The 25,967-nt window shown below is 32.5% G+C and overlaps 1 protein-coding gene and 1 long non-coding RNA gene across 3 annotated transcripts; one reads left to right on the forward strand and one right to left on the reverse strand.

Annotated features, from left to right (window-relative positions):
* Positions 1 to 11,332: 11,332 nt before the first annotated feature.
* Positions 11,333 to 25,696, reverse strand: LOC112771082 (uncharacterized). 2 transcript variants are annotated; one of them, XR_003815533.2, is made up of 4 exons: positions 25,325 to 25,696; positions 25,078 to 25,221; positions 14,029 to 14,205; positions 11,333 to 11,766 (listed from the first exon to the last, which is right to left on the reverse strand). It is a non-coding gene; the product is annotated as an uncharacterized lncRNA (long non-coding RNA). The 2 variants fall into 2 exon arrangements; XR_003186906.3 differs by lacking the exons at positions 11,333 to 11,766; positions 14,029 to 14,205 and adding an exon at positions 22,764 to 23,142.
* LOC112771081 (protein LATERAL BRANCHING OXIDOREDUCTASE 1) lies at positions 11,492 to 17,158 on the forward strand. The gene is made up of 4 exons (XM_025815675.2): positions 11,492 to 11,722; positions 13,846 to 14,093; positions 14,529 to 14,856; positions 16,721 to 17,158. The coding sequence occupies exons 1-4, from the start codon at positions 11,492 to 11,494 to the stop codon at positions 16,973 to 16,975; spliced, it is 1,062 nt and encodes a 353-aa protein (XP_025671460.1). The 3' UTR covers positions 16,976 to 17,158.
* Positions 25,697 to 25,967: the final 271 nt, after the last annotated feature.

Below are 25,967 nucleotides of genomic sequence, written 5' to 3' on the forward strand. Positions count from 1 at the left end.
CAAATCCTAATTTTTCTTTTCCCTCCTTCTTTCTTCTTTCCCCCTTCTCCTTTTTATCTCACTCTCTCTCTCTCTACTCCATTAACAAGGTTTTACCTTCTTCTTCCTTCTTCTCTTTTCTATCATTCTTATTATATTATGTATATATTCTTATTTCCTTTTTCTTTTCAAACTTTTATTTTCTTTATTCTTCTTTTCCCTTTTTTCACAGTGTTAGAAATTTTTTGAGTCATTATCCCTCACTATATGCTTGTGACTTGTTACAATTTATTTGACAATTATTATTATCATTTTTTAGGGGATTGCTTGCATGTTCAATTTCATACTTTTTACATCTTGTTTAACATGCATGCTATGTGTTTGTGAAAAAGTCCATGTGGCATTATGCACTTCTCTATATTCCTACACTATTCAATGCTTGCTTTTCACAACTTCCCCCTATTATTTTATTAATTGAATTCAATTGTCAATACAAATGTGATGGTTTGTTACAAAGTAATGCTTGGTCTATGCTACTCATGCCCTTTGCCAGCATGCCAATAAACACCTTGCATTCACTTATCTTTTTATGCACTAGCTATTTCCCATTGATGGCTTTTCATATGTACTCGAGAGCATGTGTTAATGTCATCTACATTTTACTGTGCATCATTCACCCTCTTTTCCGTTTCCTTCCTTGTTGTATCTCTCTTTGCATTTAATTTTCTTTCTCTTCCCTTCTTTCAGGATGGCCACCAAGAAAGGAAAGAAGAAAGCAACTTCCAGACCACCAGCAAGAAGAGGAACTAAAAGAGCATTAGTGGCAGAGCCTTCTTCAACCGCAGTCAAGTCCTCAACAAAACGAGTCAAGAGGATAATAAAGGTTGATGAAAAGGAGAAAGCCTTTCCAGCAAAGGACGCTGCGCGATTTTCCAATCGCTACTGTAAGCAGATGTTCCCTATCCTGGTAGAAAGGAACTATAACAATGAATACCTTCTTATCCTCCTGTCCAATATTGCCACCTTTGTTGAGCCGCAAATTGAGCAAAGACAATGGGGTTTCCTACGGAAACAGCTAAGGCAGGTCAATCTTTCTTGGGTAGTTGAGTTCTACTCCAACTTCTACATGCCGATCCTGCAGTCTGTTTATGTCCGGCAAAAGCAAGTCCCCATCACAGAAGAAGCCATTCAGCAAGTTCTGAGTTTTCCTCCTATTCCTGCAGGAATGGACGCTTTTCAAGAAGCCGCCCTTCAGCGCCAGAGATACCAATTTGACAGGGACTCCGTTCTCTGAGTCATCGCTTTACCTGGCAGCCGTTGGATCTACGGATACCACCGTTCCCGCCCTAAGGAAATCTTGGCTTCCGCACTTACCTTGGAGGCTCGCGTATGGGCACAGATCATGTCCCATTACGTCTTTCCGAGCACTCATGAGTCCTCCTTCACTGCAGACATGGCTGTTCTACTATGGTGCATCCTTACAAACCAACCTCTGAATCTCTCAAGACATATCCGGAATGCTATGGAACACGTACAAATTGCGGGCAACCTACCTTTCCCCGCCTTGGTCTCAGATCTTGTCTCAGCAGCCGGACTCTCCTACAGAGCTGGGGACACCAAAGCCATGCTTCCACGGGATGATCAATATGTCCCTAACGGGAAATACCTCAGACTTTTCACAGCCACTACAAGCCAGCCTACTGAGCCAGTTGAAGATATTCCTTCTTCAACACCACAAGCATCTACCACTGAGAAATTGCTCCAACAGCTACTTGAAAGGTTGGATCGGCATGAACAGAAAGCTAAGATGAGAGAGCGTCGTAACAAGCGCCGATTTACATACCTCAAGGAGCTGATCATGGGCAAATTCAAGGACTCAGACACTCCGGACTTCACTTCTTTTACCAGCACCGGGAGCCATGATGGTCCCGACTGTGGAGATACTGCTACCAGCCCACCCCTATTCCTGACAGATGGCACCGAGGACGGTGTAACGCCTTAAGTGTGGGGAGGTCGGTCAGTACCTGACTTCCGGAGGTAAATTCCCTTCTCTGGCACCAATAATTAGGATATTTTAGTTAGATTTTCCTTCTTTTATAGAATAGAATAAATTGCATAGGTTAGAATAGTTGCATGCATGTTCTACTTGATTGAAAAGACAATAAGTTTCTTTTAAAAATCTATCTTTGGAACAAAATTTCACTAATTTTTCAAAATTTTTATGATAAATCTGCTTGAGTTGTATTTGGAACATGATGTTTGAGCTAAAGAACACACAACCTGTGAAAGATTTGAGCCTTTATGTATGGTTACACTATTTAACCATAATCATTTTATTCTTGTGTGTTTACTTCTCTATGATTGTAATCTATATTTTGTTTTATCTTATATGTCCAATATTTATTATATTTACATGCTTGCACATGATTGAGGCCATTATTTATTTAAACTCACTTATCCAAATCAAGCCTACCCTTCTCAATTACCTTTGTTAACCACTTTGAGCCTTTAATTCCCATTTGTTCTATATTTTACCACATTACTAACCTTAAGCTGAAAAACAATTGCATATCCCAAATTGAATCTTTGGTTCACATGGACATGACAACTCAACAAAGTGTCCGTGTTTCATAGCAGTATCTCGCTTACTCTATAAACCTTTTTTACTCCCATGTATCTTGTTTACAGTGTAAACGAGATATGATTAAACAACTATTTCTCACGTATCACGTTTGTAAACGTAATATGTTATCACATATTCGTGTCTTATCTCGTTTATAGTGTAAACGAAATATGACCAAAGTTATATCGTTTACATTATAAACGAGATAAGTCACTTAATGAAAATTCTTAAATACCCTTAAATTAACGTATATTCGTAATTAAAATATTTATTTTATTTATTTAAAAAAATTCTCGTTTCTGTAAGAACGGAGCAAATTGTTGTAAAATAAATAAAAAGATATACTAAATATAAAATAAAGATGTATAAATAGAAGACTCTAATATTAATATAATTAGCTCAATAATAATTCATATAGGTATTTACTAATATTATATGAAGTAATGTGTATATAATTATATAAAAGTGAGATATATACATATATATATTATAAGAGAGATATTGTTCAAAGAAAAAGAGAGAATTATTATTGTGTGCTCGTATTTCTCTCAGAGGCATATTTATACATATATTGAGAGCTTAATTTCAAACTACATTTAATGTTATTCTTCCTTGAAAAAATAAGTTCCTCATAGGAATGAGCATCCACGTCCCACTCTTATCACAACACTCCCCCTTGGATGCCCATTTAGGATTATTGCCTCATTAAAACCTTACTAAAGGAAAATCCTGTGGGAAAAACTTTAGCGAAGGAAAAAGAGTACAATATCCTTTGTGATGGAGACTGCCTCATTAAAAACTTTGTCAAGAAAAACCCAATGAAAAAAACCTGACCAAGGAAAAAAGAGTACAGTCTCCCCCTTTTGTCGACATCATTTAATATTTCGAAATCGGCGCATCCCAATCTCATGTACCAATCTTTCAAAGGAGAATTTTGGGAGTGACTTTGTGAATAAATCTGCTAGATTGTCACTTGAACGGATCTGTTGGACATCAATTGTCCCTTAATTTTGAAGATCATGAGTGAAGAAGAATTTGGGAGAAATATGCTTTGTTCTATCACCTTTAATGTATCCGCCTTTAAGTTGAGCAATGCATGCTATTGTATTATCTTCAAACAGGACAGTTGGAGCTATCTTATGGTCAATCAGGCCACATGATGACATAATATATTTGATCAAACTCTTGAGCCAAAACACTCGCGACTTGCTTCATGAATCGCTAGTATTTCGGCATGATTAAAAGATGTTGCAGCAATCATCTGTTTCGTAGACTTCCAAGATATAGCTGTTCCACCATATGTGAACATGTATTCTGTTTGAGATCTCCCTTTATGTGGATCAGACAAGTATCCAGCATCTGCATAGCCAACTAGTTGTGACTTGGATCCATATGGATAAAGCAATCCCATATCAACCGTTCCATGAAGATATCAAAAGATTTGCTTGATTCAACTCCAATGTCTTCTGGTTGGAGAGGAACTATACCTTGCTAGTAAATTCACCGCGAATGATATGTCAGGTCGCGTATTATTAGCAAGATACATTAGTGCTCCAATGGCACTAAGATATGGTACTTCAGGACCAAGGATATCTTCATTCTCTTCTTTAGGACGAAATTGGTCCTTTTTCACATCCAAAGATCTTACGATCATTGGAGTACTTAATGGATGTGACTTATTCATATAAATTCTTTTCAAGATCTTCTCTATGTATGTTGTTTGATGAATAAAGATCCCATTTTTTATATGCTCGATCTGCAGGCCGAGACAAGATTTAGTCATTCCAAGATCTTTCATCTCAAACTCTTCTTTTAGAGTTTTTATAATTGTTGGAATCTCTTCAGGAGTTCCAATAATATTTAAATCATCAACGTACACAGCAATTATAATAAATCCAGATGCAGATTTCTTTATGAAAACACATGGACAGATATCATCATTCTTAAATCCGTTTTTGGCCAGATACTCAGTAAGATGATTATACCACATTCGTCCAGATTGCTTTAGACCATATAAAAATCTTTGCAATTTAACTGAGTATAACCCTTGCGAATATTCACTGGATGGTTTAGATATCTTTAGTCCTTCAGAGACTTTCATATAGATATCCCGATCTAACGAGCCGTATAAATAGGCTGTTACCACATCCATTAAATGCATATGCAGTTTATGATATGCAGATAAACTAACCAAATAACGCAATGTTATCGCATCTACTACAGGGGAATACGTTTCTTCATAATCTATACCGAACCTTTGTGAAAAACCTTGTGCCACAAGTCGGGCTTTATAGCGCACAACTTCATTTTTCTCATTTTATTTTCTCACAAATACTCATCTGTATCCAACAGGTTTTACATCTTCTGGTGTACGGACTACAGGTCCGAAGACTTCATGTTTTGCAAGTGAGTCTAATTTAGCCTTCATGGCTTCTTTCCATTTTGGCCAATCATTCTTTTGTCGACATTCTTCGACTGATCTTGGCTCAAGATCCTTACTTTCATGCATGATATTCAATGCTACATTATGCGTAAATATTTCATTGACAATTGTCTTATTTCGGTTCCATTTCTCTCCTGTAAAGACATAATTTATCGAGATCTCGTCATTTTTACTATTTTCAGGTACCTAAAAGTCTTCTGGCATTAAAACTATATCAGAATTTTGGACAACTGCAGGTGTCTCTACTGTGTCTTTTTCAACAGGAATAGTATTTACCTCTTTTCTCTTTCGATGATTTTTATCTTTGGAACCGACAGGCCTGCCACGCTTCTGGCGTGTATTTGCTTCAGTGGCTATTTGTCTTACTGGGACATCAATTCGAATTGGGGCATTTTTCGCCCTGCCACGCTTCTGGTGTGAATTTGCTTTAGTGGCTACTTGTCCTACTGGGACATCAATTCGAATTGGGGTATTTTTCGCTGGTATATAAGATTTGGTTATCCTCTTTGTATCAAAAAATGCATCAAGCAATTCATTTGCTATTCTTTGCAAATGTATAATCTTTTGAACTTCTAGTTCACATTGCCCTGATCGAGGATCTAAATGCATCAACGATGATGCATTCCAATTAAGTTCCTTTTCAGGAAGCTTATTCTCTCCCCCTAATGTTGGAAATTTTGATTCATCAAAATGACAATCCGTAAACCGGGCTTTAAATACATCTCCCATTTGTATCTCAAGATACCTCACTATAGAGGGAGAATCATATCCAACATATATCCCCAATTTTCTTTGGGGTCCCATTTTGGTGCGATTAGGTGGTGCAATGGGAACATATATCGCACACCCAAATGTTCTTAAATGGGAGACATTTGGCTGCTGGCCAAAAGCTAATTTTATAGGAGAGAATTGATGGTATTTCGTTGGCCTCAAACGAATAAGTGTTGCGGCATGTAAAATAGCATGCCCCAAACCGAGGTTGGGAGATTTGTTCTCATAAGTAAGGGTCTAGCAATCAATTGGAGGCGTTTAATAAGTGATTTTTCTAACCCATTTTATGTGTGAACATAAGCTACTGAATGTTCAACACTTATTCCATTAGCCATACAATAAGCATCAAAAGCTTAGGAAGTAAATTCACCAGCATTATCAAGACGAATTGCTTTGATTGGATTTTCTGGTAATTGTGCTTTTAATCGAATAATTTGAGCCAATAATCTCGCAAACGCCAGGTTGCGAGAAGACAATAAGCACACATATGACCATCTCGAAGATGCATCTATTAGGACCATAAAATATCTGAAAGATCCACATGGTGGATGAATAGGTCCACATATATCACCTTGAATCATTTCTAGAAATTCAGGGGACTCAAATCCAATCTTTACTGATGATGGCCTTAAAATTAACTTTCCTTGAGAATATGCAGCACAACAAAATTCACTAGTTTTAAGAATCTTCTGGTTCTTTAGTGAATGTCCATGAGAGTTTTCAATAATTTTCCTCATCGTGGTTGTTCTCGGATGACCCAATCTATCATGCCAAGTTATGAATTCATTTGGGCTAGTAAACTTCTGGTTTACAATAGCATGTGATTCAATTGCACTAATCTTGGTATAATATAACCCAGATGAAAGTGAGGGTAACTTTTCTAATATAACCTTTTTATTCGAATAATGAGTTGTGATACATAAGTACTCATGACTTTCCTCATTCATTGTCTCAATATGATATCCATTTCGGCGAATATCTTTGAAACTCAACAAGTTTCTCAAAGACTTGGTAGATAATAGTGCATTATTTATTATAAATTTTGTTCCTCCAAGAAACAAAATTATAGCTCTTCCGGAGCCTTCTATCACATTACCTGAGTCAATAATAGTATTAACATATTATTCTTTTGGCACAAGATGGGCAAAATATATATCACTTTTAAGAATAGTGTGCGAACTTGCACTATCTATAAGGCAAATATCTTCAGAATATGTCCTTGCCATTTTTCTTTAAAGACAAATGATAATAATAATAATAAAATGAGTAGAAGTACATGCACAGTAAAATTATTCACATGAATACTTAACAAACACATACACATATCAAACTATTTTATCATTGATCAAATAGCCAATGTCCATGTGTCGGCCACATTTCGGACACGACACTCACCGACACATGTTTCTGCTGTGTCCAACCGTGTCTTAATAAAAAATAAAAAAAAAATTTCCGGACACGTTTGAACACACCTAAATATCATCACGTGTCAGTGTGTCTAGTCTTATTCTTAACATATATTCTTGAAATAAATTTAGATATAGTAATATTATTATTTATTAAAATAAAAAATATTTTAAATACTTGATATAATTAAAATAAGACATGAAAAGTAATTAAAAAAATTAATTTATATTTTAATATCAATAAAATATTAAAATATTATTACGATTTATCTAAAAAATACTTTATATTTTATATGTATGCATGTCCCCATGTCTTATAAGATTTTAAAATTTGAGTGTCGACGTGTCCCGTGTCGTGTCATGTCCTGTGTCTGTGTCAATGTCCGTGCATCATAGCGAGATAGAATAGGACAAAAATCAACCCCTTATAAAAGGATTAAAAAATCATTGGTATTCCTCAGAAATCTCTCAATTCTTTTTTCTCTTTTATTTTTCTTCGAAAAACTTAGAAAAAATATCTAATGGTAGTGGTTTCTTTTTTGTTGTGATGGTGTATCCCAACTGTTAGATAAGAAACAGTGATAGCAGGATTATATTTGAGTATGAGAATCCTGCGCTGTTCCGAACTCGAAGAGCAAATTCATAGTCCAAGTTAAAGAGTATGATATTGACGCACGTCGGTGGTGGTGAGAGAAATGAAGTTGGTAGAGTTGGGTATATAGGATGCTAGCAAATGGAGAATGGTGTATTTCGATTTCGCCTATTCTAGTTCGATGGCGATGAACATGTGCGCCTAATATTTGATGTGCACGGCAGAATTATTGTTGAACAAGGGATTGAGCTTTTTGAGGAGGTTCGTGATGTTGGTGGTGGTGGTGTTAGCGGCTCGAATTTTGTACCGGATAACCCTCCACTCGTACCATGACCGTTATACTGTGCTAGTCCAGTGCAGGACATGAACGTTGAGGATGAGGAATCTGACGAAGAGTACATTATCGATAGTCACGAAAGTTGTTCTTCTGACGATGACGACGACGATCAGTTCATACCTGAAACTCCTGTTAGTGGATCAGTTCGATACCTGCTGCCTGCTCTGCGTCCAATTCCAAAGTTATCATCTGTACCCAGTCACTACCATACATTAGATGCAAGTTTGGAAGTCACGCAGGCACCCACCCACTGGCTCCCCGTGTGTGCATAACTCGAGGTGGTACGCAATGTCCTGCAAGGTGATGGTGCACTACCCCATGGCAAGTGGAAAGTGTGGGTCTTCAGACGCCAGTGCCCCACGAATGCAGTGATCAGGGAGTTGTCAAAAACAAAGTCCTTGAGCTGCACCATGTCGTCGAACCCAGCCTACCTCAGGTAAGAGACGATGGCGTCCAGGGGTGCAAGTGTGTGACTAACCTGCCTAAGTAGTAGCAGGCAAGGCCTCTGTTTAAGAGAAAAACTTTTATAAAGATTCAATTCCAAACTAAGTTCATGTCCAAATCTATTCTAACAAATCTAAAATGTAACTCAAATAAACATCACAACATAATAAACAAGATACAAAAACAATACTTAAAAATCCTCTCCGAATTTAAGAAAATATTAACTAACAAAAACATTTAATTAATTAATCAAATAAAAGTAATTACTTATCTAACTTTCACTATGAGTAAATTATACACCTAACTCATGTTACTAACTTGCTAACTAACCTAAACTGTGTTACCTCAATATCATCAAGTCTACTCATGTGTTAAAACACTAACTCTATAAAAGTTCTCGAAATAAAATCGCATACACTTACTAATTTAAATAATAAAGATAACACTAACCTCAAAGTCGATAGCTCTCGCAATGTGTCAACTAGCGTTGAGACGATTGATGACAGGGACCGTTTGTCCGTGCGTGCGTCCCTGCATATCATAATGTTCGGAAAACTAATAAATATCAATAAAACGATGCAAGAAAGTGAGAAATGAGAAAAATGTGGGAGAAATATGGGGTCAAGGGCACTGTGAACGACTTTCATTTATAGTCACTTTCTAAACTTATCTCATTTACAGTGTAAATGAGATAAGGTTCGTGTCATATCACATTTGTAAACGTGATACATTACTACGTGTTCGTGCCTTATCTCTTTTACAGTGTAAACAAAGATATGATTAAACTTATCTCGTTTACATTATAAATAAAATAAGTCACTTAATAAAAATTTGTAAATATCATCAAATTAATATATATTCGTAATTAAAATATTTATTTTATTTATTTAAAAAAATGGACAAAAACGAAGCATTCATATATAAATTTAAAATTTGCTCAATTTATCTCAGCTTGCTAATTAAAAAAATAATTAGATAACAATAATGGATAATTTCATAACTATGAAATTTTCATTATAGTTTAAGATTGACAATGGTCTTAAAATAGAGCAAAAGCCATGAAAGAGAGATCAAATTTGGAGAAGAAGAAAAATTGTTTTGTTCAATGGTGAAGAAAATTTAGGATAGAGGATTTTGTTTATTAATATTTTATAAATTATACAATAATCTATTTTAACAAGGGAAAGTTTTGGAGTACAGTAATTTTTTAAAAAGTTGGTCAATATTTAACTATCAAAAGAAAATTGAATAATCTCGTACCATTGGATTTAATCTCACACCATTAAAAATACTATTAATAGCCAATTGATGGTTACAAAACACAAAAATTACTGGCCCTAGTACTCTTCAATTGACAATAAGTTACTTACAAGTTGATATTATTATAATCAAATGAGAAAAGTACAAATTGATCTCTGACTTTTTAGTTTGTGGATATTTAAGTCCCTGGGAATTTGAAAAATACATTTAAGTCATTGGCCTTTTTAAAATTTGAATACATCGATCTCTGGGTCTAATTTGTCCCATTTTAAAAACTTTTTTACGTGGACATCCGTATCGGCAAGGTCAATATAATGAGTCGCGTTTGATTTTTCCGTTGGGTCTAACAAACTCAAATGAATAATAGGAATCAATGTGTCTAAATTTTGAAAAGGTTGAAAACTTAAATGTATTTTCAAATCTTCAAAAGCTTAAATGTCTGCGGATGAAAATATCAAGGACTTCTTTATCCTTTTCTCTTAAAATATTAATTTTGATTAAATTTAAACAATTCAAATTATTAATTTAATTAGTAATCAGATTAAAATATCAACTAATGAGAAGTTAACTTGTCACAAAAGATAAATTATATATTATTTTATATATATATATATATATATATATATATATATATATATACTAATACGATAAAAATATGGATAAATAAAAATATGATATTAAACTATATTATCCATATCAACATTTAATTTTCTTTTAAAAAAATATATATTATATTATTACTTTTACAACATTCTTATAATTTAATAAAAATCAGAAAACATGTTTTTATTTAATTTTACAAGAATACCTAAATATATCTTTTTTATATTGGACAAAAATATTTTTTTAATTTTAAATAATTTAAAAACAAAACAAAAATACATCTAAAAAAATTAAAAAAAATATTCTTCATCTCTCTAAATTTTTAATTTCATGATGCTTTCCTTATCCTCCTCTTCTTTTTTACTCTATGTCTCTCCCATTTCTGCTATTAATAGTTTAATACTACTTATTTTAGAGAATGGGACCTTATAGAATGAATGGTGTAATAGCAGAACGAAGTGGGACGTTGGAATAGATGTAACATGAAAGAGACAAAGAGGATGTAAGAATCCGATAAATAAAAAAAAAAACACTAAAAGACTTAAAAAAAATAGAAAAAAATTTTTTAGATGTTTTTGTTTTATTTTTTAAATTATTTAAAATTTAAAAAGATAAAATTAAAATAAGTTAAATTTTGAAATTTGATTAATTTAAAAAATAATTTTTGTCTAATATAAAAAATTTAGATTTTTTATAAAATTAAATAAAAGGATATTTTTTATTTTTTATTAAATTATAAAATTGTTTTAGTAAACATAATAATATAATATATATTTTTTTTAAAAAAATTAAATACTGGTGTGAATAATATAATTTATTTGTCGTATTTTTATCTGATACGTATAAATTCACGGTGGTAATTCATAGTCATACGAAGCAAACACCAATAAAAAGTATTTAATAAAGGATGTTCCGCACTTTTATTTAATGATCTACAAGAAGGCGGCCACCGTAAGGCTAACAATGGTTTGTTTTCTTTCCTCAATGCTTTTATTTCTTTGACCTACCTACGCACCTTCTTGTTTCGCATCAGATGGCAGAGTCAAACTCAGAGGTGGAGAAAGTAGTACTTGGCAATTTCGTTCAAGATCTCATTTTGACTTCCCAAGAGGTTCAAACAAACTATGTGTACACCGAAGGTGGTGTTGGCTTTCGCGATGCTCTTGATTCCGGGGGTATTCCAGTCATTGACCTTAGCCTCCTCACTTCTCCTTTCGAGCTCACAAAACTCCACCATGCACTCTCCTCTTGGGGTTGCTTTCAGGTATGTCTTCTCTTTCTACAGGATTTCCTCTTCTAATAAAATATCTAATATGGATCAAGTAAGAAAACTATTATTTTTCTCGAGTCTTGTGTAATATGCATCAACTCATTGATTGACGATCAATTCTTAATAAAATTTAGATGAGCTTGAATATTCCGTGTTTTTAGTTTTATTTTTCTACAAGGGATTAAGATGAAAGTGGTTATAAATAAGCTGTATTGATTTAGTTATTTTTTTAATTGAAGCCTATTAGTGTTTTAATTTCATTTTCCTTTGATCTGAAGTGTTTTTAATATTTTGTTTTTTCATTACAATCACTTTTACTTAAATAATTGATGAGATGTTAGTATGTTACTTAACTGATGTACTGAAGCAATTGTCTGCCATGGTTTGAAAATTGATTCTAGAGGGTGAATTTAGAGAGAGAAAAAATAGATGGTTTATTTAGACAAAAGAATGTGATTTGTAGTAGGCATTAATCTGTCAAGGTTCAAAACTTGGTTCTAGAGAGTGAATTTAGAGAGAGAGGAAAAAAGATGGTTTATTTAGAGAAAGAATATAGATTTGTAATAACTAACTTGAATTCATAGAGTTAACTCACTCGTTGTGAGTTCATATTGAATCACATGGAGATATGAGTTCATATCCGATTATATGGAGATAAATAAAGCAAAAAGAAGAAAAAAAAATATAGACATGCAACACATTTTTTAAGAGTTTTGTTAGAAATTAGAAAATACTTTAAGGATATGCTTTAAGATTTTTAATGGAGATATTTTGATATCAATATACGTATTTAAAGGACAATGAATATTAAAATTCAAATTTAAAAGTTAAAAAATTATTATCCAAAGCTATTACTTTAATTTGTTTGCTATGAAAATAAAAAAAAATAAAGATAATATATATAATTATATCTATGATATTTGAAATTATATATAGATTATTACTTTTACGAAAGAATAGGTACTGTTATTTTTTTCAAAATATGAAACATATTCTATTTTTTTTTTAAAATTAGAGTGCATTTAGTTTAAATTTTCGTTTTTTTTTTATATTCAGTTTTTAGGATTTCATAAAAAAAAAGTAAAAATTAAGTGATGAAAATAAAAAATAGAATTTTATTATTTTATTTTTTTGTTCACAAAATTTTAAAGACAAAAAATTCTAAAATAAAAAATACAATACAAACTAAACTCACTGTGATTACAACAAAATGATTGTTCACAGGCAATTATTTCATTTCTTAAAAACTTGGCCATGTTTCGAAATGGTGCCCATTACTATTAATAGCCACGTTTTCCAAATATAACATGAAAAGTGTGGCCAAAATTATGAACAAACGCCACCATCACTACTTTTTGAACGTGATTTGAAAAAAAGGTACCTACAGGTCATATTTCTTGTAGCCTTGTTATAGAACGGGGGAACAATATCACAATTAATGTAAAAAATGTTATTCAAAAATAGGAGTATATACAATTATAAGTCTTTTTACGCTCCAATCAAAACAATTTGAGAATGCTGTAACAATGGTTTTTTTAGAAATAAATTTAATTTGGGGTAAGGATTTGAAGTTTTAATTCCGCTCCTTAATTATTTTCTTAATTCTTAAATGAGTAAAAATTTAAATGTATATGTTATTTTAAAAAAAAATCAAAAGATAAAATTTTTTAACTTTCTTTATTTGAAAATTAGGAGCATAATTAGGAGAATGAATTAGAATTTCTAATCACTTTTTTTTTTTTGCAAATTTTATCTTGTTTCCAGTATTTGTTGTTTTAGAATAATATAAAATGGTGAAAAACTCAGTTGCAGTCCTTCACGTGAAGTGGATAATTGAGAGTCATTAGATAATTTGACTCTTTGACTAAATTTTCATCTAACGGCTCTTAACTATCAACTTCACGTGAAGTTCACTGCACCTGAGTTTCCACCATATAAAATTTTAAAAATAAAAGATTCTAAAAATAAAAAACTAAACCCATCCGTTTTCATTCTGAAAATGGCAAGTATGATATTCACTTTGATTTGTTCTTTTTTATTTTTTCTTTTGGGTCTAGATGATATTCGCGTTTTATTTACGTGTTTAATAGGCATTGTAATTGTTTTGTGGGATTCAGGCAATAAACCATGGAATGTCAAGCTCTTTTCTTGACAAAGTTAGAGAAGTTTCGAAGCAATTTTTTGAACTTCCAAAAGAAGAAAAAATGATATATGCAAGGGAACCAAATGACATGGAAGGATATGGAAGTGATATTATATATTTCAGAGATCAAAAGCTTGATTGGACAGACAGAATATACCTCAAAGTGCAGCCTGAAGAACAGAGAAACTTCAAAGTCTGGCCAGAAAAACCCAATGATTTCAGGTATATTGTATGTAGAGTTGAAATTAAGATAAAAAATTTAGGTAGATTATCAAAATTTTACTCCCATTCTTGCCTCTCCCAAAGACACCTATACGAACCATAGATAGTGACTCTGAGACAGAAAAAGCAAACCATCATTTCTAGCCATAAAACTTTAAAATGCTGACAAATTTAACTATGAATGAACAAAATTAGTTTTGTATCTACGAAAGATGATTTTTATGTGATAAAATTGTCCAAATGTTAATTTTTTTCACAGGTACAAAATTAGTTTTGTTTATTCATGAGTAGATTTGTTAAATCTATGAATAGAAATGGTAGTTTACTCTACTAAAATTGTTCTTATATACTTTGTTTGGTTGTAATGAGGGATGGGATACAAAATATTTTAGGTAGACATAATTGTCCCTAATTTGAATGGGTGTCATGATGTAGGACAACTGTAATAGAGTATACTGAAAGGCTAAAATTGCTAAATGAAGTGATTTTAAAGGGCATGGCAAAGTCACTGAACTTGGAAGAGTACTCTCTCTTGAAGGAATGCGGAGACAAAGATACAATGCTCTTGAGATTCAATTATTACCCTCCTTGTCCTATGGCGGATCACGTCCTCGGCCTAAAGCCGCACGCCGACGGATCAACTGTTACTTATCTTTTGCAGGATAAAGAAGTTGATGGTCTCCAAGTCCTCAAAGATAATCGTTGGTTCAAAGTTCCCATCATCTCTGATGCTCTCCTAATTAATGTTGGTGATCAAGTAGAGGTAACAACTCACACATCCTATATTCTTTGTTACTATGAATTAGGCAAAGCTTGTTCATGTTTACTAGTAAGTGATTGAGTTAACATAGACGGCTGAACATGGGTGGTAGCTAGAGTGTGCGTCCTTAGAGCATCTATCTTTATTTTGGATCTCACAAAATGATACATTCATATTTATAGGACCAAATGTCATAAATATTAATTTGAGATTAAATGTGAAATTTATTATTCTAATATTTAGTTTCAATTCAATTTAAACTTTATACAAGGTGACAAAATTTAAGTAATTCTCTACTAAAGTGAAACTGTCTCAGCTCTACTCTTATTTCATTTCATCAATGATCTCTCTCTAATGCAAAGTAAAATTTGTAAATAATCCACTTCCTGTACATGTCAAATTTAAAATTCCAAAAGCACTCTATTAGATTGGAGATGCTCTTAGGCTAATTAGTTTGGTTCTTTCACCAGGATAGTCTCTTGGTATCATGTTTGGTTATAATAGATAGGACTTAATCACTTAAAACGAGAAACTTTTAAAGGGGTAAAGTAGGAATATTATAACAAAAGAATGAAGACATGCCAGAACAATTTCATCAATCGGCTAAGGGTTAGTTTGGATATGTTCATACGGCCACATCTGGTTTTAAGAATAGGCTAAGACAAGATACTGAGAATATGACACAGAATAGAGACACAAAAATTAGTATTTTTGTATTTTGTTTGATACTGAACTGAATATAAGATAGAACAAATAATAAAAAATCTAATTTATTTTTATTTTTTTATTCATACAAAATTTAGAATAAAAAATAAAATAATAAAGAATATAATTATAAAAATTTGATAGTGATAATAAAAGAAAAAATAAAAAAATAAGTTGGGTTTCTGTTTAGTATTTCTATGTCGTTCCTATTAGAAATGACACAATATATACTAATTTAGTATCTCACGCATAATGTCTCTCTTTATGTCTCACTTGTCAAATACGGTTTTGTGTCTTTGTGTCTATGTCTTAGCATCCTATCCTTTAGTTATAAACACGCAGCTTAAGTGACTTTTCTTAACTTTTAATTTATGAAAAGTTACGATATTAATGTGTGATACAATTTTCAAAACTAATATGCGATTTTCTAAAAAATTATTTAAAGTGCTTTTATAGAAAATTTAAAAAAAAAAGTGACTTCTTCTGTAATACAAAGGTTTTTTTTATCATTCTTCTTTTAAAATAAGCATTTTTGTGATTAAAAAAACCAAATATAAATGATTTATATATAAAGCTACTTTTAATATAAGTTCTTATGTTTTAAACTCTTTTTATAAGAGCTTAATCAAGTTGTTTATTCAAACTAGTCTTTCTTCTTTCTCAATTCCGGTCCGTCAGACTCTGGAGGGACACAAATTTTTTGTCCCTTCTGTTGTACAGTAGTACGGTACCCAAACTTGAAGGTACATTTGAGTTGTGTTTTTAATTTTTAGTATTTTCTGTTTTTAAAATTTTATGAATAAAAAAATAATAAATAAAAAAATAAAATATCAACCTCTGACCTCGTTTTTTTGTTTACAAAATTTTAAAGACAGAAATAGCTGAAAATGAAAACAGTCCTTGGCAGTTGGCATCCAGCATCAAAAGTATCGAGTCTGCTGTTTTGAGACAATAAAAAATGCAGCTTTGATTCTTAGTTGTATAGTAATTTTTTCTTGCTTGGGGTTCTGTCTTGAAGGTACCGAGTCTTTACACCTACTTGCTGATGGGGTTTTGTATTGGTATAATTTATGATGATGTACTTGCTTGCCTGTTCAGATTTAAGCCTTCTTGATATTTATAAAGAAAAAGTTTAACATAATCTGCTCAACATAATGAACAGATCATGAGTAATGGAATATTTCGTAGCCCAATCCACAGAGTAGTTGTAAATGAAGAAAAGGACAGGCTTACTATAGCTATGTTCTTCACTCCGGATCCAGAAAAAGAGATTGGACCAATTGAGCAGCTAGTGAACGAATCAAGGCCAAAATCATACACACCAGTGAAAAATTATACCGATATCTTCTTCCAGTATTACCAGAAAGGAAAAAGAGCAATTGAAGCTTCCAAGATTCAACTATGTGAAGCTGAATAGTTTTCCTAAATTAAGTCTTACATATAAAGAACAATGACACACAAATTTTGTACCTTTATGGATCTGCGAATTCAAGGTATGTAAAGTTTGATATTCTGGGGTTTGTTTGGAAAGAGTTTTGAGGATGAATGATTTGAATAATGGCTGGATACTTCTTTAATAAATCTCTATATTAAAAGAAAATATCATGCTAAATAATTACTTTATTTAATTCATTGAAAATTAATATTTTTTAGTGGATAATTCTAAAATCAAATGTGATTTCTAGAGGATATTTTGACGTGGCTTGTACCAGAAAACTGAATTTTAGGGAGTAAAATTACGCAGGGTCCATCAGCTACGAAGCAATTATTCTTCAAAAGTAAAGATGGAATTGCTTTAAATTTTGGTTAGAACAAGCGTCTCTAACAATATTGGTGAGGAGTTTGTAGGTGTATAAACTATAAGGTAGCGTTTGTTTTCGGGTGTAGGATACGTAGACATGGACAACACTTGTTTAAAAAGTGTTTGAAAGCAGAAACATGGACAGTGGATATATTGTCTCCGAGACAGTTTTTTATATTTTTGTGTCCACTCTTTCACGAAGGACAATGATGGACACGAGATTTGGAAGAGTGGACACGGACAATTTTATAAATTTTATTTTCTTTCTTTTTTTCCACTATTACCCCTTATTTTTTCTATTGGGTTGTTCAGAGATACTTTTTTCTTCATGTTCTTCCTCTATCTCTTTCTTTTTCAGGTACTCTCTCCTTTCTGTAGAATTTTTTATTGGGGTAGATAATTCTTTTCTTTTTATCGTTTTACTTCAATACCATTTTAACCTTATATTATATTATTTGATTTGTAATAAAAATAATAACAAAAATAATTAATCTTAAAACTTTTGAAAGATAAATATTAGCAAAAGTAAAATTGATATTTTAAAATGTTAAAAAATAATTTATAAATTGTAATTGATTTTATATAATTTAAAGAAAAATCAGTTTTTTATAAAGAAAAATCAGTTTTTAGATAAAAAAAAATAGTTTTTTTAAATAAAAATATATTTTTATATGCAAAAACTAATTGTTTTTTTCATGTAAAAATGGATTTTTTTTTAAAATTAATTTTTTATTTAAAATTAATTTGGCTTATTAACTTAAATAAAAATTTTTATTAATCAAACTCAAATTTATTTTTTTTATTAATCTTAACCATATGTATTCCTACATATTAATAATAAATTTTAAAATAAAATAATTATATTTATAAATTTCATTTTAATATAAATACTAATATATTTTTTTATTAAAATTTTTTGCTTTTTTAAATATTTTTTTTCAAGTTCCGTCTGTACTCCTACGTACTCTTATTTTTTATTAAATTAATTTATATTGATATTTTAGTCATTTCATATAATATTTTAGTTTTGTCCATGTATATCCAAACATAATACTGGACATTACATTAGTGTCTTGTCCATCGTATCCAAACACAATACACAAAAGATAATTTTTAGTGTCTCCGTCCTATTGTCTCCGTTTCAGTATCATGTTCTATCCTGACTCTAAAAACAAACGCAGCCTAAAGTACTTGTTATTGTTGTGGTTTGTCAAGCATTCATTTCAAATTTCATTACTATTAGATAAATATCTTACACAATTGTGGGGAGGAGTAAACCTAAGTATAGAAGTGTGACTAAATTTAAATAAAATTCAGGTTTGTAATTTCTTTAACTTTATCTCTTATTTAATTGTAATTTATATTTTAAAATGGTTTATAAAATACAATTTTTTATAAGTGTTGTGGTCCACTTGTAAGCCCTTGAAAAATATTAGTACACGTCTATTTGCACATTTAATAAGTAGCTTCTGGAAAATTTATTATTATTTTTTAATAATTATGCTATGTATATATTAAAGTCAGCCATTAGTATAAAATATATATTGAAATATGAATACATATTAAAAATAAATTAAACCACATATATATTTATACACAAATATATTAGTAACTGATTTTAGTGTATAAATAATATTCTTAATTTTCTAATATTCAATTCACCATTGTTTTGAGTATTTTATACTTATCAATTAATTTAATTATGATTTTTTTCTGAGTTTATTATTGTAAAATTTATCATTGTTTTTTAATATTCAATTCACTATTGTTTTGAGTATTTTATACTCATCAATTAATGTAAGTATGATTTTTTTTTTGGGTTTATTATTGTAAAATATTTATGTTTATCGTCAATAAATTTTTATGTTTTATTCCTTTATTTTCCTTTACAAAATTGTGTTTACTGTAATAAAATTTCAAATTTTTTATTTAAATTATTTAAATATAATAAAAATGTATAATCTGTAGATTATTTAGGTTTATTTAAAATAGTTCATATCTTGAGTACAATGCTCTAAATCATGTTAAACTCACATTTCGGATATACTATATCCTGAATATGAAACAATTTAACAAAACACAATTCAGATGCTTACAGAATACGCTCAATAATAAATGATCGAATACTGTGTATTCCAGATACATACTTAGTAAAAAAGTCGGCACAATACCCGAGATATATTGAAATACTATATAAAACTTGTGTAGCCAAGATTTTTTTGCTTCAATTTTTCATTTTTTATAGTTTTGGATAATTTTAAAAGCATACATGGCTAGACGAAGGGATTACGTGCAATAAAAAAATATTAACAGGCTAAATGCAACTTTACATGTAGCTAGAGTAGTCTTAATTATATACTATCTTATATGTTAATTAGATGTTTCATATTTATTTGGATGAAATTGGTTGAAAGAATAGAACATTAGAATTTGATATATATTAAAATAATTACATTTTTTATTTGTTATTTTTAATTAAATAATATATTCTTTTATGCAATAAATTAGTTAATGAAACATCCTTAAATTTAATTAAATTATATTATTGAGTAAATAATGTATTCTTTTATGTAATATTTATATGCATTAAATTATTTAATGAGTCATTCTTAAATTTAATTAAGTTATATTTATAATTATTTTATTGTAAAGCAATATTAAACGCAATAGGCAATAAATTTTAGAAAACTAATGAATAGCAGTTGTACAATCATCTTGGTTGCTCTTGGCACATCGTGTGACTTTGGGTCTTCCGCCGCCTGAGGTGCTACTACCTTGGGAGGTTGGGTTCGGACATGCAGTAGAGTTAAGAGATTTCATCTTCGACAACACCTTACTCTCTGTATTTATGGAGTGGTGGAGACCAAAGACCTATAATTTTCACTTTTTGTGAGGCGAGGTCACCATCACACTCCAAGATGTAGCTGCACCAGAGATTTTCAGCAGTTTCATGGACATCCCACAAGGCAGTGAGTTGCGAATTCGCTGGGTGATAGGCCTTCACCCCAACCTGAGAACAAGAACCAGAATTTCGAACTGAAGATGACTTGGCTCAGGAACATAGTGGCCCACATTCCACCAGGGGCTGATGTAGCTACTCTCCGCAAGTATACCATATGTTATTTACTTATATTGATCGAGAGATACTTGTTTACAGACAAGTCAGCCAACCTTGTCTCCCTCAGATGGTTGCCACTTTTGGCGAACTTTGATAGTTGCAGATGGTTGTCATAGAGCTCTAGTTGCATCACATCCAAGTTAAGAGTGTGATAATAGCTTGAAACTTCTGATAACTGTGAAATAGAAAACAGGGAAGGAAGAAGAAATCGAACACCTCCACCAGTTGGTGTATCCGGCATATACTCCCCAGACAACTCATTGTTGTTGGAAGACCCGAAGTCGACAATGAAATCTGAAAGACTCGCTCAAATCTACGTCAGCACTATCCCCCAGATTGACGAAGTGAATTGGCCTCGCTGGGATTGAGACTGTATGGAACATTGAAGAAGATGGCCCAAAGCCACAAAACATGTTATGAACCTCCGCATACAACTCCATCACATGTTGCGGCCATCGCATGTTGCGGCATTAGTCTACATGTACATCAAAAATTATATTGACATGCTTATCAGCTTCAACTTAAAACGTTCTGTTAGTAAAACCTCCACTAAGCAGCGCTGATAAGAATCTATACGCTACTTGGTCAACCTCCTTCGAACTGATTGTCCCTATGTTGCTCAAGATGACATTCTTAAGTGCATCTAGAAAATCAATATTGAAAATATACAGCATCACAGGTGAATTGCACTCAAATATTACTCCCTCATCATCGTTTCTAATGATCCCATTGGAATTAATTACTACAAAAAAAAATTACCAACCATTTTTTGAAAAAAAATAAAGAAAGAATAGATAGAATTAAGATGGATGTGGTATGGTGAATGCTAGAATCAAGAAGTTACTTATATCGGTTTTTTTTATTATATATCTAAAATATAGAGACCCCTATTTTTTTAAGCACATATCTCGGGTACAGTGCCACTATACTTATTATGGCTGTATTTCGAATACAGTGTCTCCGACTTATGCACGAATTTTTGAAATATTTGTATCTCAAATACAGAATACTCGAGTTATGCTTTTATTGATTTTGATTATTCTGTACCCAAAATGAGTAAGGTTTATATAAATGCATAAATACTCTATAGATTTCATATTTTTGTAATATTATATTTAAATAATTTAAATACAAAATATATACTTACTTCCAAAATTTTTCTTAAACAAAGTTGTCTTTAAAATTTTTGTATTTTGTGTATAGAATTTATGTTTTTTTTATGTATTTCTCTTTTTTATTCTTTTTCTTCTTCATAAAATTTTTTAAAAAATAAACATACAAATAAATAAAAAAGAAACCTAAGAAGAAGGAATAAGAAGTAAAGAATGAAAAAAAAATGAGTGAAGTTAGAGATGGCAAAACTCCCTGAGACGGGGGATCCCTGCGGGAACTGCCTCGAATAGGGATCCGACTGTGGGAATTTTTTTCGTGGGGATAGAGATAGGGGGCAAAATTTTCCCGAGTCAAGCGCGGGGACCTGAGCGAGGATCCCCACCCCATCCCCGCTAATCCCTAAAATTCATAAATTTACTGAATTGTCCTTAATAGGTTATTTTTCATATATGTGTTTTAGTCATTTCACACACACACCTCTTAATCCTCATTTGCATAATCCTTCTTCAATTTAGAGATCCCTAACACTGTCCATATTCCATCCAACCTCTCTGCAGTCACTCCCTCGCCACTCTCCCTTCTTACCGCATCGTCACACCTAACGGTGCCATCACCCTCACTGCATCGTGCTCTCTATTTGCGGCGTCCCTTTCAGTAAATATGTCGTTGTGTCCATTTTCCTCTCTGTTGTCGCGTCTTCCACCTCGTCTATTGCTCTGTTCTCTGGCTCGTCGTTGCGTCCCCCCATTACGTCATTTTGAAAGAAGTCACCATCTTGTCGTTTAGATTTTTTGTATAAAATTTTACTATTTTTGTATAGGATGGATACTTGCAGTTCTATTCATATAGAAATTAATAATTAGTTAGAACTATCAGATAAATGGGGAATGGGGTCCCTGCGAGGAATAGGACCCTATAGAAAATGGGTATGGGGAGCAATATTCCCCACGGCGGAGAATAAGGACATGAACAGAGAGCAAATATGAGGAGGGGATGGGAGCAGGGAGTGTAACACCCCAACCTTTGACACGTCATGACTAATGCCAAATGTTCAGGTGCTACTCGTCGTAAGGACCTACTTAGCTCTAGACTCAGATTTCATAAGAAAATGTTATTATAAGCCTTTATCGGTTTAATCGTGAATAAACTATTTATAATCAAACTCAATAAACGTTTATAATCAAACTCAGAAGACATATATTAATCATATAAACATAAGTTTGAGGATACATGCCAATTATCAAAATAACGAGTACTACACCAAGTTATATTACAGAGTCAAAAGTAAAGAAAAATAGTCCCAACCTTCACACGGGTTTCCTAAACTGGAACCGAACTACTAAGACATCCTACCCCTCTAAAAGTACTACAAAAGCGAGGGGAAAGTAATACTAAGATCATCAAAAAGGAGCGAAAGATTCACTGCGACTAACTTTGGAGTGATCTCCGAACATGGTTCTAGAAAGCGGTCCAAAGCGTGCTCCATATGAAGACTCCGCCGTGCACTGGATCCTCATAGCTCAGAAGTTAGAACGAAACTCAAAGAGCTCCTCTGCCGGACCAGTTTGGGGATGGGGAGAAAGAAAGAAAAGAAGGATGAGAACCTAGAGTTCTCAGTAAGATAAAAGGGGAACCTAGGATCTTTATCTCTAAGTTGTCGCAAAACAGAAAAAGAACAAACACAAAGACTCAAGGCACAAACATATATATAACAAGTAAATAGCATGAACAAGAAAGAAAAGGTAGTAAATAATTCACAAGAAGTTCATATGCGCAAACAAGATGATGCATGCCTGTTCCTAGCGCAGGCCATGAGCTCATGCGTCGGTTGTCTACCCGCAACCCGACATTACTCGGAGTGAACCCCGAATATGGTCCCTTTTCTGTATCAATTAGATACCTTGGCATCACGGTTACCCGTGTCAATTAGGCCTCATTATAATAACATTTCAATGTGTATCACAGTAAGGAACAGCGCTATCAATTAGGCGAACATTCCCGCATTAGCAAATCTCAAGCTATCCATTAGGCGGGCAATTTCGCATTAGCAGTTTGGCACAAGGCTCATTCAACATACACTTTTCATAATTTATTACCCGTTTCAATTATCTCTCCCATGCATGGTTTTCTCATTTCCTTTCTCTTTATCGTGCCTCCACATCACCAACACTATAAACCATACATCCGCATCACCGCCTAACTATACATACCTCCGTATCACCGCCTAACTATACATAACTCCGCATCACCCATTAACCTTAAACCTTCTTGGGGACAATTTACGCATTTTTATTTAACTAAGTCCCTGAACTTTTATGAAAATTCAGACATAACCTCCCCTAAAATAGTACTAAAACCACCCTTACGGTTCCCTCAGTTTTAATATCGTTCAAACTTCCCTTAACAATTTACCAGGTAGACATTCTTAACTGGTCATTATACTCTCTTTAGTCTCCTTAGTTATTATAAAACCACGGGTTTAGAAAATAAAATTTGGTTCTGGGGCATTCCTACCATAATTGAAACTTGTACAAATCTTTCAAAAATTCTGCTATCATTGCAGAAAAAAAAAAACAGCAGCGAGCAGAAAACTTGTTAAATTCACTAAAAATCCAACTTTCACCCATTGCCTTTTAAAATTCATGTAATTAAACAAGACTCTTCCAGCTTTCCAGAAAACTAAATTTCAGACTATTACCATGTCACATGTAAAAGTTATGAGGTTAGGAACACAGCCCTGCCTTATACAAATCTGTTTTCAAAATCCAGCAAACAACTCACACTTTTTGCAACATATCTAATTGGTTAAAATGAGTTTTGACATGAAATTTTAACTGAATATTTTAGACACATAAAGCTTGAGCCTGCCGTTGGTTTCAGCCCAAATACTCATTAGAATTATAAATTAAGTGAATTGGAAGTTGGTGCTTCTGCAGTAAAGAAACAGAATTTTCTGCTGAAACCATCAATCTTCAAAAATTCATTTCTCCCAATCTACTTATCAATTAATTCTGAAATTTTTATGAGATATTAAAAACACATGAAAGTTTCATAGAAAAATAATTTCATCTAAAATTATGATCTGGAATGCTCCCAGAAATTCGTTCATTCTGCTGCCAATTATGCAGAAATTGCAGAAATTCTGCATAATGCACTTCCAACAACCTCACATGCCAAATCTTATGTTCAAGCCTAGAAATCATCTAAAATCATAGTTTTACCTTTCTCTTGACTAACTAAAATTTTTAGCATGGTCAGCATAGCTCTAAGAGGTTATACTCATTAATTTACCCCTTTTTACAAACACACATTCATAACTCAAATTCATTTTTCTGCATTTTTATCAAACATAACAATTCATATAACCTAACCATCATTCAAACACATACTAGAGCCTCATTTATCATCAATGAAGCATATAATAGTTTATCTATTCTCATCACAGGTACAGCCACAAGAATAGTAATCTAATTGTCCTAACCCTTACCTCTTTTGAAGTTGGAAAGTCTATATTTACTTCTTTCCGGAATCAGAACCCTAACCGTATGGAATTGGAGCTTTAGCCTCTCTTTCAAGAACGAATGGCCGACCTCACCTCAAGCAAGGGAAGAGTTCTTGCCTACGGTCACTACTGTTCTAGCAAGAATTGGAATTAGAATGGCAGAGGTGGAATAAAAGGGAAGAACAGAATTTGAATCTGAAGAAGAGGAAGAAGGAGAGTTGCTGGTTCTCACCCACCAAAGAAGCTTCGAAGATTCAGAGTGATGAGAGGTGGGGTGCCTTCCTTCTTGCTGCGGATGGCTTCTTTCTTCCTCCTTAGTTTCGTTTTGCTCCCCTTCTCTGTTCTTCTCCTTCGTTTATGCGTGTTTTGGTTCAAAGAAAATGAGAAGTGCTATTAACAAGAGATAGAAGAAAAGAAAATGGGTGAGGCGGTGCATAAGGCTTCGTGGCTTCTCCTCACCTCAACACCGCATCTATGCATGCTTGAAGAGGTGTGACCATGGTTTCAAACGGCGCTGAAAGGAGAAGTGATCAGGGTTAGATGTGTGTAGGGAAAGTTTGGTTCGGTTGAACCGAAAAAAGAAAAAGAAAATCGAAGAAGGAAAAACCGAGTTAATGGTTGGTAACGCTTTTAGGCTAATTTCTCAACTAATTCATTATCTATGCTTTATATTTTCATATATCTAATTCTATGCGCGCCAACGAACGCTGTAAAGAATCAGAAATCATAGGCCTCATGGGATAGGGTGGTTACAGGGAGGCATTCCCGCCCCCACCCTGTCCCGTTGACATCCATAAGTGAAGTAGAGTATATATGCATAATTTAATTAGATTTGACTAATAAAAATATTTGATCACAAAGTATTTGTTAAAAAA

Source organism: Arachis hypogaea, chromosome 18 (assembly GCF_003086295.3).
Source record: "Arachis hypogaea cultivar Tifrunner chromosome 18, arahy.Tifrunner.gnm2.J5K5, whole genome shotgun sequence".
In the NCBI taxonomy this organism is placed as follows: Eukaryota; Viridiplantae; Streptophyta; class Magnoliopsida; order Fabales; family Fabaceae; genus Arachis; species Arachis hypogaea.

What these genes read in the sequence shown, in the direction of transcription:
- LOC112771081 (XM_025815675.2), top strand. Translation starts at nt 11,492, where the DNA reads ATGGCAGAGTCAAACTCAGAGGTGGAGAAAGTAGTACTTGGCAATTTC. An exon ending in GAAAAACCCAATGATTTCAG is followed by an intron (nt 14,094 to 14,528) that starts GTATATTGTATG and finishes GTCATGATGTAG; the next exon opens with GACAACTGTAATAGAGTATA. An exon ending in ATGTTGGTGATCAAGTAGAG is followed by an intron (nt 14,857 to 16,720) that starts GTAACAACTCAC and finishes CATAATGAACAG; the next exon opens with ATCATGAGTAATGGAATATT.